Source organism: Dipteris shenzhenensis, chromosome 6 (genome assembly GCF_047967505.1).
Source record: "Dipteris shenzhenensis isolate YYH24624 ecotype China chromosome 6, Dip_SZ_1.0, whole genome shotgun sequence".
NCBI classification, from domain to species: Eukaryota; Viridiplantae; Streptophyta; class Polypodiopsida; order Gleicheniales; family Dipteridaceae; genus Dipteris; species Dipteris shenzhenensis.
The window spans coordinates 12,431,212-12,447,894 of NC_141601.1; the positions used below are offsets into that span (position 1 = coordinate 12,431,212).

A 16,683-nucleotide genomic window follows, 5' to 3' on the forward strand; every position below is an offset into this window, starting at 1 on the left:
GAATTCATCAAGTTCGAATGCATCCTGCAACAATTCAACAAACATTAGAAGACCGACAAAACAAATTATATTTAAAAGAACATCAAAATAAAAAATATTATTTGAACTTACCACTACAGCATTGTCGGCTTCTATCCCTTCCTCATTTGCAATGTTGATGGAACCAAGTGCTGTGTGATGTTCCATTTGGGAGGTGAACGCTTTCTCCTGACCTGTGTTGGAGGTGGAAGCTTCTGCATGAGAGAGTTGTGCATTATATACAGACATGTTTGCATCCCTCATTGAAACCAGCGTCATCAAGAGAGTCTTCCATTGTCTGGTCTTCGGTACCTAAAACCCCAAGATCTTTGACACTTGTGTCAACATCGAACCCCGATAGGACTCCAAGTGCCTCATCCTCTCGTAGTCCAAAAAGAATCGCTATATCATGGAGGAATACGTACTCTTCTCCATCGATGATGAGGGGAGACAAGGACCATAATTGTAAGTCTGGGTCAACGATCTCCGATGTAGATTCTTGCTCTACTGGGGGCTCTTGAAGTAGGCTCAATGCTTGAGCTGCTTCCATCTCCTCTGTTGGATCATCAAGACTCTTTTCCATGTAGATGTCCGAGTCTAGTCTAGGGACGACTAGATCAGCAGTTCTAATAGAGGGGGTGCTAGACGATGAGGCTTCTTCCTCTAAATTTCCTTCTTGGAGAAGGAAGATGAATGTCATCTCCCATGAAAGGAATTTGGGGCCTGTATTTCCTATGATCTCTGCGTCTAGGATGTCTTAAACTTCGACTGTCCTAAACCCTTCCTCTGTAAGGTTGTCACAAAAGCGGGCCAAGTGCTTTACAAACTTGGGTTCCTCTACAAACAGGTACTTTATGTAATCTATGGGAATCCATCTCTTTGAAGTGTGGTCAAGTGTATAGGCAAAATTTGAGAAATTATCTTGCATGTAAAGGATGAGATCTGAGAACTCATCTTTAGCTCGCATATATGTGCCTAGGACATCTAAAGTCCTATTAAACACTAAAAATAGCTCTTCCTCACGATCTTCAAATGCAGTTCGTGAGATGAAGTCATGGAACGTAGTTCTAGCTGAATCCATGGCAAATAGCAATTGATGGAGGGAGTAACTTCTGAGGACGGGAGTTTCTATGGCTCTCTAAATGTGAAAGTGAGAATGTGATGTAAAAAGGGCTCTTACCCCTTAATATATCAAAACCCTAAAACTTAAAATTAATCATAAAATCCCCAAATTTTTTGAAAAACATTTACCACCATGAACTAAAAGGAGAAAACATTAAAAGAAATAACATTTTAATTTAATTGTCCATCATCTTTTGAAGCAATAACTAGGATTTGACAGATAAAAAATTAAATGCTGCACTAGTCAAACACATTGTTAGCAATCTTCAAAGTTGCAGGAGGAATGAAATTGGCACTATGCATGCACTTCTCCACACGGCAATCTTACCACCATTTAATGTAAAGTAGAAGGACTCTGACATGATGTCCTCCATGACCAATAGGTGTTCTCGCACATCCCTTAGAGTCCATTGCAATGCGACATTCACATTCTTGACATCTCCCTCTTCAACATCAATAGACAAAGTTACCCCCATATTATCTTCATCATTAGAGTCTAGGGGACCATTTGTTTTCTTCCAACGCCTGTATTGAAAAGTAAATACAACATTTGGCATGAAAAATGGTATCTAATAACCACATTGTCTTTACATGCGTGACATTAAATCACATCACCCTTTTGGTCACCTGACTGGTTCCCCAATTCATCCCAAGTAAATCTTCAAGAGCATTTTCATCTACACGCTTGCAAAACCACATAGTTTTTGTTCTATGCATATGTATATTCTGAAATAAAGAAGCAAAAATGTGCAGAGGCATAAACCAAGATAACCTTGCCCATTTGGATCCAAATGTAAACTTCATGGCCATGCCCACATCCTTTGCAACCTTGTCCTTGTATGATTGCAATGTCCTCGAGTCCACATTGTTGCAATCCATGTCTTAAAGTTGTGGTAGTGCAATGGTTTGCAGATGGCCATGGCTTGATGATGTCGTTGGAGTGATGTATGTTGCATTATACCAATACACATTCTTCATTCGCAAGGAGGCCAACTTCTCCCTGGCATGCATTTGCTTACCTAAATCCTCATGAATTGCAGTGAACTTGCCTATGAATGATTCAACTGGTTTCCACTCCTCGAGCTCCGAAGGGAAAACATCTGCCACCATGAATAAGAGCTCTTAGAAACACAAAATTTCCAAATGGACTCATTACACTTACAGGTGAAAAAGGTACATAGATAGAAAGGCTCACAGTGTGATGGTATCCTAGATTGATTGAATGATGGAGGAAGCCGCATATCTTTTCCCATGTAAACATGTTACACTTTTGCGAGCCATCCTTTCTTCCCAAACTTGGACTTCAAGATGTGCCCCTTCCACTCATGCAAGATGTCACCCTCTTGCTCTTGGGAAGCTTATGTGGACCTTTGGCTGATCCTTTCATCACTATCCAGTCATTTAAGCTGTAGGTGCAAGGGATCCACTCATCCAATTCATTTCTGGTGTTGTGGAAGACACAAGAGGTCATAGCATTGCATGGTCTTGTAGCCTTTCTCCTCACCATGCTTGCAGAGGTTGCAACAGCAAGAATGGGACTCCTACACAAGGCAATGCTGCTCCAATAGAGGCACAAAAGAGGGAGAAGGAGAGGGACAGAGCAGCAGCAACAGAGGCATAGGAGAGGGAGAAGGAGAGGGATAGAGCAGCAGCAACAGGAGGCACAGGAGAGGGAGAAGGAGAGGGACAGAGCAACAGCAACAGAGGCACAGGAGAGGGAGAAGAAGAGGGACAGAGAAGATGTAACAAAGGCACAGGAGAGGGAGAGGGGGGAGAGAGAGAGAGAGAGAGAGAGAGAGAGAGAGAGAGAGAGAGGAGCTGCAGCAAGCAGGCCAGAGCAGGAGGGAGCAGAGAAAGAGGGGGAAGAGGGAAATTGCGTGGGATTTGGTTCAAATCTAAGCTAGACCAAAACAGTGGGGGGCAGAGGCCCTAGAAATAGGGAGGGGAGAAGAAAAATTCACCATAAGGGCCCTACCATCCCATTGAAGGCAGTTTTGGGCTCATGTGGGAGAGGTGCACCTGGTAGGAGGATGAAACATGGGTTAAGAGGGGGGGGGGATGGTTTGGGTGGTCCCTAGTGTAAGGGGAGCAACCAATAGGGGCTCTCTGCACGCCTGCCCACCCTCCACCTCAACATACCATTGCCCCACACCTTCTAGCACTCTCATTGGTATACCTCAAATCACTCTCTAATCCCTTGAAATTAGGAAACACTAATTGGAGGCCCTTTTGAGACCCCAATTCTCCCCTAATGTCTGCATGTATCAGCTAGTTTTTCATGACCTCCTCCTCGGACACAAATCTTTTGATGTCATTCCACTGTGACCCCTTAGGATATTAGCCACTGTGAGGTTTGTTGGATAATATACGACGAGCATTGAAGAGGTGAAATGACAATTGTTTGCATTCACTCAAAATGTGCTCGGATTGCACAAGTATGTTCCTCTTCTTCTTACTCCTCTCATGTTTGAAGGTCTCTTTCCTACTCTTCTAGCTCTATCATCATGAGGTGGCTCATCTCTTGACATCTCTAACAATGTTGTGTGAAGGTTCTAGGATAAGACGAATGCACCCAAGATATTTTGGGATATTCTACATGCACAAATTCATGCAACTTTTAACACATACAATTCTATGGATGTGCATAAGATAAAGAAAATTTTAATAGTTACAAACGTAACATGCAGTGCATGTAACATGATGTCAACATGATACATGATTCATCATGCATATTGATTGTGATTACAAACATGCTACATGTAGTATGATACATATTGCACAAATGCTTTACTTTTATAGTTGGATTACATGCATGCAATATGTATTAGATTGCATTGCAAAATAAAAAATGACATGCTATCTACAAATAAAGAATTGACAAAAATCCACCTCCCTCTTTGAGAGACCCTATGACCTACACCCAAAGCATGGTCGCATCTAGCTCTTGTTCCTTATGAGCATAGGGGCCAAGGACTATCCTCCAATCCAGGCCATGGTGTGGGGCTTAAGATAGGAGAGGAAAATTACTTCTCAAATCAAAAGAAGTAAAAAAAAACCATCGATTACCTTATTTGGTCGTGGCAGTATTGATATTGTTGGTAAAGAATCTATTACCAACTGTTGAAGGCATGTTACTGTTGGTATATCATTATTTGCCGATGGTAACAAGCATGAAACAGTGGTATTTTGACTACTACCATCAGTAAAAAATATGCCCAAATATACCGCCAGCACTATTTCTTTCACCAGTGGGTATCAATGACCTTGAGCAAAAAGGTTTGGTAAAAGAGTGTAGAGATTAATATTGTAGACCCTTCTTGCAATAATAAAGGATGACAAGGCGTATCTACGGATTCAAGAGGAACTATCATCATATGTAAATGGTTGGAAAAAAGATATTTGAAATTCTTAATGCAAATAGTAGAATTTGTTAACCTAAGCATAATGCCAAGTAAAGCTTGGAGCATCGATAACTTTTAGAATATATTTGTTGAAGTTAAGAAGTATGGCATGTAGATCCAATAAGGAGAAACATTACTAAAAATGGTTTCATGCTATCGAATGAAGAGTAGCATAGAAGCATTTAAAAACCCAAAATTATAGGTGATATTAGTGTTGGTAAGCACTCTTACTTCTTAATGATAATACAGATGAATTTTAGAATGCAAAGATAGAAGAAATGCCAAGATGTCTAGCTTGGATGCAATTCTCTTGGCCTAGACATAATGATCGTTGGCACTTGCATCAAGGGTACCCTAGGCAGTGAGTTCGAATCTTGCAAGTCGACTGTGGGACAGCTAGTCAGTTTTAACACCTCAAGAATAATTGATTCTTTGTATTGTTTCTTCATGATTAATACATCATTCAGAGATAAATAAAGAAAGATCTATTAACATCTATGGAAGACCTCACGGGTCTACGAGACAGTGCAAACACCAAAAAGCAACTTGCAACATCCAAATAACCAGAGAGTCAAGGGAGTGCACAAGGTTAGCTCCTCCTGAGTTATTATAGGACATAGCTACATTCTAGTAGTATCATAAGGTGGCCCTTGTAACATCACTTTAAGACTAAGAGTCTTTGGGTTTGGATTTGAAGTCCCTAATCAATGCTTGTCCATCTGTATAAATCGCCCATTTGCTTGCTTTGCGCACCTCCTTTATTTTGGTGAGTTCTTTATTCCTTTGTTTGAGCTAGATCGGAGTGAGCTCCTCAGATATCCAAACCTTTATACCCTTTAGCTTGTGTGTTTGTCTAAGGATCTTAACTCTTGCTACCCTCCCTTTGAAGTAGACTTGTGCTTGTGTGCCATTTTGATTGATATTACATATATCATTTTCATCCGATTCAATTTGTGGTACTTCTTTCTTACAACATGTGGTTATATCATCTACGTCTTTCTCCTCATCATCATGAAGGCAACCATCTTTCAATCTCCAATGAATTAATCATCTTATTTCGTGCTCTGGTTTCCCGCTCTTTAACCTCCACATAAAGATCCACTCTATTAACTTTGTTGTTGGATGCCAGCAAGCCATTCTTGATTGATTGAGTTCACTTGATTGATGAACATATCCTTACTGTGGGGACAAGTATTGATGCCGATGGGGATGCTTTACATTTTTGTATGATCCCCGCAATAATTTCTTGCCTTCCATTACTCTCCATATCCTACATTTTCCTACAAGTGTTGCAAGCTGAAGCTTGAGCTCAACTGATTCCTTGGTGTAAGTATGGGTCTGAGATGATCCTGTGTCTCAAATGAGTCTTCGCATATGGAGTGGGTGTCGATAGTGTTGCAATGGCAGAATATGAGGGCTTGCTTATTAGAGTTGAGGTAGCAAAGGACTTCATCTTGGGAAGCTCCATGTTTGGCCTGCGTAAACTAAATAACTGTAAATTAGCCCCCCAAGTTGAGCCAAGGGTTCAATCCAACCCGAGGTGGGGGCTGGGACCTTTGAAATTTGTACTTTAAACTTTTGGGCTCCAAAAACTTTAGGCAGAGAGAAAACTTGAAGGTGGTGCAGAAAACAAGCTCGGCAGAGACTAAGAAACCTAATGTGAAACAGTCTATTGACACGACTTAGCCTGAGCTGAAGCGATCAGCTGAAGCGAACACTAAGAGGTAAAGGCCTGGAGGCTGGAATCCAGAATGGTGTGGCAAACCTGGAGCGATGACTAATAGTGGTGGCGGGGCGACCTGAGCAGGGGCAAAACTTGAACAATGGTGTCGAGCAACCTGAGTGAACTAAGACTGAGGGGGGGGGGGCGAAAGAGAGAGAGAGAGAGAGGAACTAGGGAGTTCCAAGCAGGTCTGCAAATCACTTTAATAACCAAGCTATATTAAACAAGTGGGCCAAGGCCACCAGTAATATCACCAAAAATGGTTTGGCATCTGACTTACGCTACCTTATATACCATTCCATCTTGGCATAGCCATGTGATAGAAACCCGAATTATGATATCACTGGACAAACACACAAACGAAAGGGGCATGAATAGATGGATCTTCTCTTATCTTTATACATTAAAAGCCAACTAAAAATATCCAATGGCACATTAACTCAAATCAAAGTATTTGTTGCTGAGTAGCAAAACCCAAATTTGAAGATTAGGAAAATTTGATAAATATCTAGAAGAAGCCACCAAAACCATTTGTTACTAGCTTTAATATGAGGATAGTCTCTATTTCAATGTCCCACGTGCTAGTCATCTTGAGAACCCTCCCTTTGCTGCTTCCTTGCAAAAGTGTGATGCTATTATATAGCATGTTAAACATAAATTGTTTGACATGAATTTGAAACATCAAAAATTGTTATCACTATCATTGTCCTCTATGCCTCCTTCTAAGCTTGGAGTATCACTCGATACATTATCCATAACATCCTGCATGTGGTAGAAATTCAAATGATCAATATAAACTTTGCAAAAGAGCTAGAAAAGCTACAAGTGGTCTCAGCAATGATAAGTATTTATTAATCATCAATGAGAGATTACCAAAACACATAAAAGAATACAAAATATCACATTACCATTGTATATGAGATAGGCCCACTTCTAATCATGGCATTGTTTCACAACAGTGTTTACAACAGAACTTCATATCAATTCTTTAATCTGAAAAATCAAAAACTTGCGGATGATTATTGAGTCTAAATGGCATGGAACATCAAGATATTACCACGAGTTGGAGCATAAATTGGGTGTCATTGAATCTACAGCTGAGCACCCCTGTGCAAACTTCTAGTTTGGAGTTTTATTTCAAAAGACCCACCCCTCAAGCAGCAACATTGCACCCCTGGTCTAGAAGATGTCAAAGCCTAGGTTCTTTTTGCCAAAATAGACTTCCAGTAAGTATGAATAGGGCTACGTCCACGGAGAAACAGCCAGCCCTATGTTTTTCTTATCCAGCGAGCGAGAAGATACAAGATACAAGCAGTATATCCACTACTCTCTTGCTATGTGAGCCCCCTTATCATACAAATTTCACCACTCAACTCATGCACCAATTTTTATGTATTTTTGGCTCAGGGGCGTTGCCCCCGAACCCTCGCAAAGGGGGGCCTAATGCATATCGCCGGCCTGCCTTGGAACCCCTCAGTGACAGTGCTAAGGGGAGGTGTTGCCCCCCCACACTCCCCCTTCATAGAATGCGTATAAACACACCTACATCCAAAGCACGGCACCTCATAACACAAGGCTTGGGGGTTGAGGTTAACCACATTGATGGGACTCCCTTTTTTGTGCAGCCAATGTAAGGATGCCGAGTGGCGACCATGTCAGGGCATGCCCCCGTTGCCCGTACTTGGGCACTTGGTCTATAAAGGCCCTAAGATGGGATAATTAACTACACCTTGCTTCTACCAGACAACCTCCTAACCATCTCACGCCAACCTTTCACCTTGGAGATGATTTCATTGCAAGCACCTACACTATGGATCTAAAGTCATGAGCTTAAGATAGTTAGACTAGGAAAAGGTTAACATGACATGGAAACTATGGAACCTCAAGGTTTGTGGGTTACACTGGTCATTGGAGTGTTGTGGCTATATGACAGAGTTCACGAGTTCAATTACTAACTAGAAGCAATCCTTTTGGCCATATCCTCCTACCTTGTAGAGTGAGCAATACTAGACCGAATAGACCGAACTCTTCCCGAGAAATTGAAGTCAATAGACCGAACTGCGTCTCTAAATGAACAAGCTATCCTATGGAATGATATTGAGCCAACTATTGGACTCCAATTGGACTCAAACTGGAAGATGCCTATAGGCCATGCCTTGCATAAATGCTCAGCCTTTCAGCGGTCTTTTTAGAACCCTTCAACCTTGCTCCTAGATAACTAATAGAGTATAGATGATATCATTCCAAACATAGACAAAAGTGGTTGCAAGTCGAATCTGCTGCCCCCCATCACAAAACTGCACCGTGCAACCGAGATATTCCAAGCTGTGATACTAGAAATTTCCTTCCAAACACTGTCATCAACGCACAAGTTGAGTCCTCCTCAGACCTATCCTTCCACTACACTGTGAACGCACAAAGTGTCTAAGGACCGGGCCAATCCAATACCTTTTAATATCCTCTTATGGTCAAAGCTCATGTCCTCTCGGGAAATTTTATGTCCCATATACAAGAGTCTCACTCTTAGATTCCTCTGCGCACAGCTTCTCACGCCTTTGCATCCTGTTTCTCACTCTTAGACTCCTTCACATACAACTTCTCACACCTTAGTGTCATTAACACAATGCGTTGATGCTCAACATACTCATCGGGAGAATGGTTGTATACCATTATATCGTCTAAGAATACTACCACAAATTTCCCAAATATTCATGAAAGATATCATTCATCATCTACTGGAAGGCCACAGGAGCATTCATGAGTCCAAAAGAAATACTATAAACTCATAATGGCCATACCTAGTTTATTTGTCAGCTATGCATATCTGGTGATATCCAGTATGAAGGTCAATCTTCATAAAATAGTTTGCTCCTTGCAGCCTACCAATCAAGTCATCGGCCATAGAAATGGCATATCTTGTTGAACTTCTTTGAGTTCACACACATTCTCCAACTCCGTCCTTCTTGTGCTTCAATAGCACCCCAAGGAAATTTCTTTTTCTCATTTGCCCCATTCATAGATATTTCAACAACTATCAAGATATCTTATCTTCTTCCATTTGGCTTATCCCATGCTTATAGGGTTAGCTCTTGGAACTAACTCTATCCGATGGTCTACCAATCTAATGGGTGGTAAACCAGGCAGTAACTCAAATGAAAATACAACATCAAATTATTTATTTCTTTGTTTGCGAGTGCTCATGTTTCCCATGCATCTAGCTTAGTAGATTCATTAAGATTATTAACTTTTGATGCAAAATTACACTAACACACATTGATACACTTCATACTCAGAATTTTCCATCATAATAATAACTTCCAAAGAGTGTACAAGAGCGCAGGGTGGGACATCAAAATCAACTTATGATACACAAGGTACTTCCTCTTTGAGAAAATTTAACCTATGACTATACCAATCAATTCGGACATTCAACCTATCCAACCATTCTTTCCCCATCGTTACATCCACTCTATCTAATTCATTAACATGAAATCTGGATCTTCGGAGTAATTCTATATCGTGGGGGGAATCTGTGTCGAAATGCAAATCTACTTCCCCTTTACCATGTACATCTCAAGACATGGTCACTCGAGCGTTGGTACCCCAACTTCTGCACAAGTTTAGCGTTCAAGAAATTGTGAGAACTTCCGGAGTCAACTAGGATGTGCACTGCTCTACACATGTTCGACCCATATATACAAACAAGATTATTACACATTCATATTAAAGTTAACTTCTTTCTTGCAAAGAATTTGACCTAGGATTATGATCTAGACGGAAGAGATACTGTTACATTTGACCTCAATCGTTCTTTGTCTTGCCTTCCATCTTTGGACACTGCATCCGCATATGCCCCTTTTGTCTGCAAAGGAAGCAGTAGCCTTCCTTCACATACATAAGGGTTTGCTCAGCTTTCTTTACTCACTTTTCCGTCGCCTCAGCCGTATTCTGTGAAGGACTCAGGGCTTGATTCTACACCGCCCTTGTAGGACGGAAGCACTTACAATTATTTTGCTCAGAACTCGTGGTAGGCTAAGGTTCTAGTGAAGGACTCCCCTTAGAAACATTATCATCATTGTCCTTGGTGTATCTAATCACATCCTCGAGGTTTCTACTTCAGTTGTTCTTCACTTGTAGCTTGTGTTCGCTTACTAAACCATTTATGAAGAATCCACACAAGGTGATAGGATCGATATACGAAGCTTTGGACTATAGGTCTCCGAAGGGTATCGAACAGAATCTATTCCCTGTTTAAGTTTGTAGACGTAGAGACGATAATACTTGTGCTAACACTTTGCCTTTGAACATCCCTTATGCCATTTGTATTTTAAGTGCATCAAAAAAGGGATGAAAGGAGAAGTGTACCTGCCTTCTTTGTCTTGCCTTCCATCTTTGGACACTGCATCCGCATATGCCCCTTTTGTCTGCAAAGGAAGCAGTAGCCTTCCTTCACGTACATAAGGGTTTGCTCAGCTTTCTTTACTCACTTTTCCGTCGCCTCAGCCGGATTCTGCGAAGGACTCAGGGCTTGATTCTACACAGCCATTGTAGGACAGAAGCACTTACAATTATTTTGCTCAGAACTCGTGGTAGGCTAAGTTTCTGGTGAAGGACTCCCCTTAGAAACGTTATCATCATTGTCCTTGGTGTATCTAATCACATCCTCGAGGTTTCTACTTCAGTTGTTCTTCACTTCCTTGTAGCTTGTGTTCGCTTGCTAAACCATTTATGAAGAATCCACACAAGGTCATAGGATCGATATACGAAGCTTTGGACTATAGGTCTCCGAAGGGTATCGAACAGAATCTATTCCATGTTTAAGTTTGTGGACGTAGAGACGATAATACTTGTGCTAACACTTTGCCTTTGAACATCCCTTATGCCATTTGTATTTTAAGTGCATCAAAAAAGGGATGAAAGGAGAAGTGTACCTGTCAGCCATGCAACAATGCAGTCGGAAGAGCACTCCTTTTCAGCTGCGAAGGTCATCAAGCATAAAGGATGGCGATACTGGTATACTCCCACTGGCTCCTGCTACCAAGCCCGTAACTATGGCTTGTAGCACTGTAATGGTCTGAGTTTGGGCTGCAACCAAGTCCTTCATCTGTATTGCAAAGCAAACCTTCAGCTCTGTGTGTTGCCCCTTCATCACGAGGTTATCTTCTCCGTATCAATATCGCCATCCTCCTCTCCACCATCGGGCTCTTCAAGTGAAGGCATGTTGGCTGTAGGTTTTTCATGCATTTCGTTCCCTTCAACCATGGGTAGGAGAGTACGAGAGGGATGTGAGGATAGAAAGGGAGGAATTCTGCAAGTAGATTAGAAAAGAGAATAGAGAGAGCAGCTGGAATCTGCACAGAATGATGTGCTAAGTAAAAATGAGATGGAGAGAGAGGCTCTGTAGAGGGAAATTGTTGGAATATGAAGCCAAAGTGAGTCAAAAATATGTGTTCTAGTGTGAGTTCTAGTCTAGTGTGTCCTATGGATGCCACGTGTCATATTGGGAGTTATCCCATATGCATAGGTGTTCATATGTGTGCGTGTGCTTTTATATAAGAGTTGTACTTGTCTAGTGTCAAATCAATCAAGTATCAAGCTACAAGCTCTTTGGTCTACATGTGAGTACTCTCATTTTTGTTCATTGCTCTAGTCATTTCATTTCCATTTCATTATGTCTCCTTTTGAGTATCACTTCCTCTCTCCCTAGCCTACCCTCTCTCTCTCCCTCTTTCCACCATGTTCCTTCATGTGGTATCAGAGCCTCCCTTCCTACCTTCCCCTTCTTCTTGCTCTATCTAGAGAATGAGAGAAGCCCACAAATGGAAGCTCCCTTCTCCTCTAAGGTAGAGCCTCCCTTCCCTTAGCCTCGCCATGGTTCCTCACCATCAAGTACTCCGGTGTCCTAGTGATTGCTCTTGGTCCTCGTTTGTGAGTTCAGCTCACTCCCACATCAGTTCGTGGTTCTCCCTTAGCATTGGCGGACATTCCTTGTCAATTGGTCGTCAAAAACTTGTTTTGGAGGCGATTGCGAGCAGTTTTAGCCTACTTTTTGACATTTTTTGCTCAAATTTGGACTCTCGTGACCTCCACTAGTGATTTGAGCTTCCCGAGCTTACCCACAAGTCATTTTGATTGTACCGACACTCCAGTACATTGACTTGAGGCTTCCGACAGCGGGGAATACTCTTTTCACACCTCGTCATCTCTGACATTGCGATATTGCGGTGTTTTTTTTTTTTTCCCAAGAAAGAGACTTCTATTAAGTAAGAGAAAAAACCTGCAAGAGCAAGCTCAAAGCGGAGTACATCATGAAATCATGAGGATAAATAAAAATCCCCTCAGAGTGAGGTGGAAAACAACCAAGGCTGAGGTTGCCCAGGAGTCTCCCTGCATACCCGTCCATACGGCCATCAAAGTATGTATGGTGTCTGTCCAGATACTAGCCAATGTGTGCGAGGGATGAACCTGAGTACCCTCCAAAGCCTCTGTGCATCTGGCTCTCCAGATATGCCAAGGCCCAGGATGCTATGCTCGCTAGAATCTCCCAAGAAGTATCCACAGAGGCATGTACAGCTGTAAAAGGAAGGTGTGGTACCACATCCAACGAACAGGACTCAATTCGATGACGTCGAACCAAAATGGCCCGAGAGGAGTCAAATCTCTCATAGAAAACCTGAGGTCCTGTAAGAGAAAGCCAAGCCACTGAGCCCCATGTCATAAAAAATGGGGAGTGGGCAAAGTGACTGAAAATCCTGGCTACCCCCATCCAAATCATCCTCGCCTGTCTGCAATCCCATAAGCAATGCTGAATAGTCTCCGAAGCAGAGAGGCATCGAGGGCAAGTAGGGTCGGCTCCGAACCTGGACCTCCAAAGATTCACTGCAATCCCACCATGGATAGAAAGCCAAAAGAAAATAGTGATCTTTCTATTCCTGTGGGATTTCCAGAGTCTCCTCCAGAAGCACCTCTTCAGATCTGCAGTGATATCAAATGTCTCCCAATGAGGAACTCTGGAAGGTCTCCAACCTCTACTACTGAGCTGAAATCTCTTGGATGCTCTTCTCTCGATGCCCTGCGTCAATCCACTCCCACTCTCCGGGTCCCACTGGAAATACCTGATGGGAACTCCCTACAACCCTGATAGGCTGAAAAGCAGACTCAAGCAAGATGTCCTCTGTGGACCTGAGCAATCTGCCGCTATCCTGGACACTAAAAACCAAAGCATCCTCCTGTGCATCTCGAAAGGCCAAAACCTGAAGCAGAACACCGCCTCTCGTAAAAGTACCTGCCCAAGTGGAGGAAGTGAGTGGCATATCATCTGTCTCTACCCAAACCTCTCGAAGGGCTGCCTCAATCTGCAAGATCCTCCCTACACTCCCTCTGAGATGTCCTGTCAACCTTGATTTGGTCTCCTCTGGAAACCTTGATTGCGGTGTTTGACTGTCCCAACAGTCAAATATAATTTCTCTGATCTCGGTACACTTCGGTGACTTCTTCGATTGGTGCGTCATCTCTGCTACTCATTGCCTCTTATGCGCATTCGGTGACTCTCCGATCGGCACATTGAGAGTCATGACGTGATCTCCCTTGGTAGCTGCTCCTATGGCCTTCATTGACACATCATTCGAGGGCATTCTCGCCTGGTCCTTCACCGACATACCTCTTTGCATCAGGATGTGCACACTCTTGTGCAGTAGCTACTTCGGGCTCATGGGTTCTCTGCCCTTGCTATGCATAAAACGAATGAAATCTTTTATATATTTTTATATATGTTTGACTTAAAGGTTCTCTGCCTTGAGTAGTCCCTCTAAAAAGAATGTTTGAAGAGTTAATAAAGGTCCTCTGCCTTGGATTGTCCTCCTAAAATGATGTATTTCTTTTATGGTGTGTGACTCCATGTTTCTAGTTAGTCCTTGGAGTCAAGAGGGGGATGTACTGTGGGAGCCATGTATTGGCATTGATAGAGTCTAGTTATCAAGCCTGGCATATGAGTTCTAGGATGTTGGTGCATTGGTCCTAGACCTCTGAGTTGATCATGCATCCATGCATGTTGAGCCTCTAAGCCATGCTAGATGAGCTTTCTATGTTATGCTCACTAGCCTCTGAGCCATGCTCACTTGCCTCTGAGATTGTTTGGGGCCATCTCTAGTTCTAAACCCCGGCATGCACAGTTTTGATGACCGTCATTGTCATGTTCTGTTCTTGGTTCCATTCCAGTAGTCTCTCACCTTGCCTTCATGGGGGGGTGTTGGAATATGAAGCCAAAGTGAGTCAAAAATGTGTGTTCTAGTGTGTTCTAGTCTAGTGTGTCCTATGGATGCCACGTGTCATATTGGGAGTTATCCCATATGCATAGGTGTTCATATGTGTGTGTGCTCTCTTATATAAGAGCGTACTTCTCTAGTGTCAAATCAATCAAGTATCAAGCTACAAGCTCTTTAGTCTACATGTGAGTACTCTCATTTTAGTTCATTGCTCTAGTCATTTCATTTCCATTTCATTATGTCTCCTTTTGAGTATCACTTCCTCTCTCCCTAGCCTAGCCTCTCTCTCTCCCTCTTTCCACCATGTTCCTTCATGTGGTATCAGAGCATCCCTTCCTACCTTCCCCTTCTTCTTGCTCTATCTAGAGGATGAGAGAAGCCCGCAAATGGAAGCTCCCCTCTCCTCTAAGGTAGAGCCTACCTTCCCTTAGTCTCGCCATGGTTCCTCACCATCAAGTACTCCGGTGTCCTAGTGATTGCTCCTGGTCCTCGTTTGTGAGTTCAGCTCACTCCCACATAAGTTTGTGGTTCTCCCTCAGCATTGGCGGACATTCCTCGTCAGTTGGTCATCAAAAACTTGTTTTGGAGCAGTCCAACGGCTGTTTTTTGACCTTTTGAGGCCCGATTTTGACGCTTTTTGACAGACCCTGTCCCGCACCATTTTGAGGGAAAGAAAACTTTGTTCGTATAGCTGTAACGTCCAGACGTCTGTACGGACCTCTGTAGGCGGATGCACGACAGTGCCAGGAGTCCGTACAACTTGTCAGAAGGCGATTTCAAGCAGTTTTAGGCTACTTTTTGACATTTTTTTCTCAAATTTGGCCTCTCGTGACCTCCACAAGTGATTTGAGCTTCTCGAGCTTACCCACAAGTCATTTCGATTGTACCGACGCTTCGGTACATTGACTTGAGGCTTCCGACAGCGGGGAATACTCTTTTCACACCTCATCATCTCCGACATTGTGATATTGCGGTGTTTGACTGTCCCGAACAGTCAAATATCATTTCTCTGATCTCGGTACACTTCGGTGACTGCTTCGATTGGTGCGTCATCTCTGCTACTTATTGCCTCTTATGCGCATTCGGTGACTCTCCAATCGGCACATTGAGAGTCATGACGTGATCTCCCTTGGTAGCTGCTCCTATGGCCTTCATTGACACATCATTCAAGGGCACTGGCATATGAGTTCCAGGATGTTGGTGCATTGGTCTCCTAGACCTCTGAGTTGATCATGCATCCATGCATGATGAGCCTCTGAGCCATGCTAGATGAGCTTTCTATGTTATGCTCACTAGCCTCTGAGCCATGCTCGCTTGCCTCTGAGATTGTGTGGGAGCCATGTCTAGTTCTAGACCGGCATGCACAGTTTTGTTGACCGTCATTGTCATGTTCTGTTCTTGGTTCCATTTCAGCAGTCTCTCACCTTGCCTTCATGGGGGGGTGTTGGAATATGAAGCCAAAGTGAGTCAAAAATGTATGTTCTAGTGTGTTCTAGTCTAGTGTGTCCTATGGATGCCACGTGTCATATTGGGAGTTATCCCATATGCATAGGTGTTCATATGTGTGTGTGCTCTCTTATATAAGAGCTGTACTTGTCTAGTGTCAAATCAATCAGGTATCAAGGTACAAGCTCTTTGGTCTACATGTGAGTACTCTCATTTTTGTTCATTGCTCTAGTCATTTCATTTCCATTTCATTATGTCTCCTTTTGAGTATCACTTCCTCTCTCCCTAGCCTACCCTCTCTCTCTCCCTCTTTCCACCATGTTCCTTCAGAAATTACTGTCCAAAACAGGTCCCAATCGCTAGGTAGTCTACAACAGCAATTCATCGTTGAAATCAGTGTCAATGATCTGCTTGCCTAGTACAATGCAGTTTTGCCAATGTTTCGCTGCCTCCTATGGTCTGGTTATCTGATTCGCAATCTACTGTTGCTGACTGGGGTAGCACTTAATGATCTGATCTGCGCCTTGTGGCTGTACTAGGGATTCGCAGGGTTTTTGGTATTCTAGTCTCTCTGTTTTTTTTTAAGGAAGGCCCCAAAAGCTCCCAAAATCACCTCTGATTTTGAGTCAGTTTTCTCAAAAGTTTTACTTTCCTGCTTTTCAGCCTTCAGCCTGGGTTAGCTCCTGCAAATTCTCATGGGCCTGTCGGG

General features: G+C 42.8%; 1 protein-coding gene across 3 annotated transcripts in view; it reads right to left on the minus strand.

The window, feature by feature from the left end:
- Positions 1-6,703: 6,703 nt before the first annotated feature.
- Positions 6,704-16,683, minus strand: part of LOC147900802 (uncharacterized) — a 72,624-nt gene continuing 62,644 nt past the window's right edge. For all 3 annotated transcript variants that reach the window (XM_087376176.1, XM_087376174.1, XM_087376175.1), the window contains exon 6: positions 6,704-7,026. In XM_087376176.1, coding sequence (XP_087232302.1) covers positions 6,946-7,026 — 81 coding nt within the window. In that variant the 3' untranslated portion in view covers positions 6,704-6,945. The remainder of the gene's footprint in view (positions 7,027-16,683) is intronic.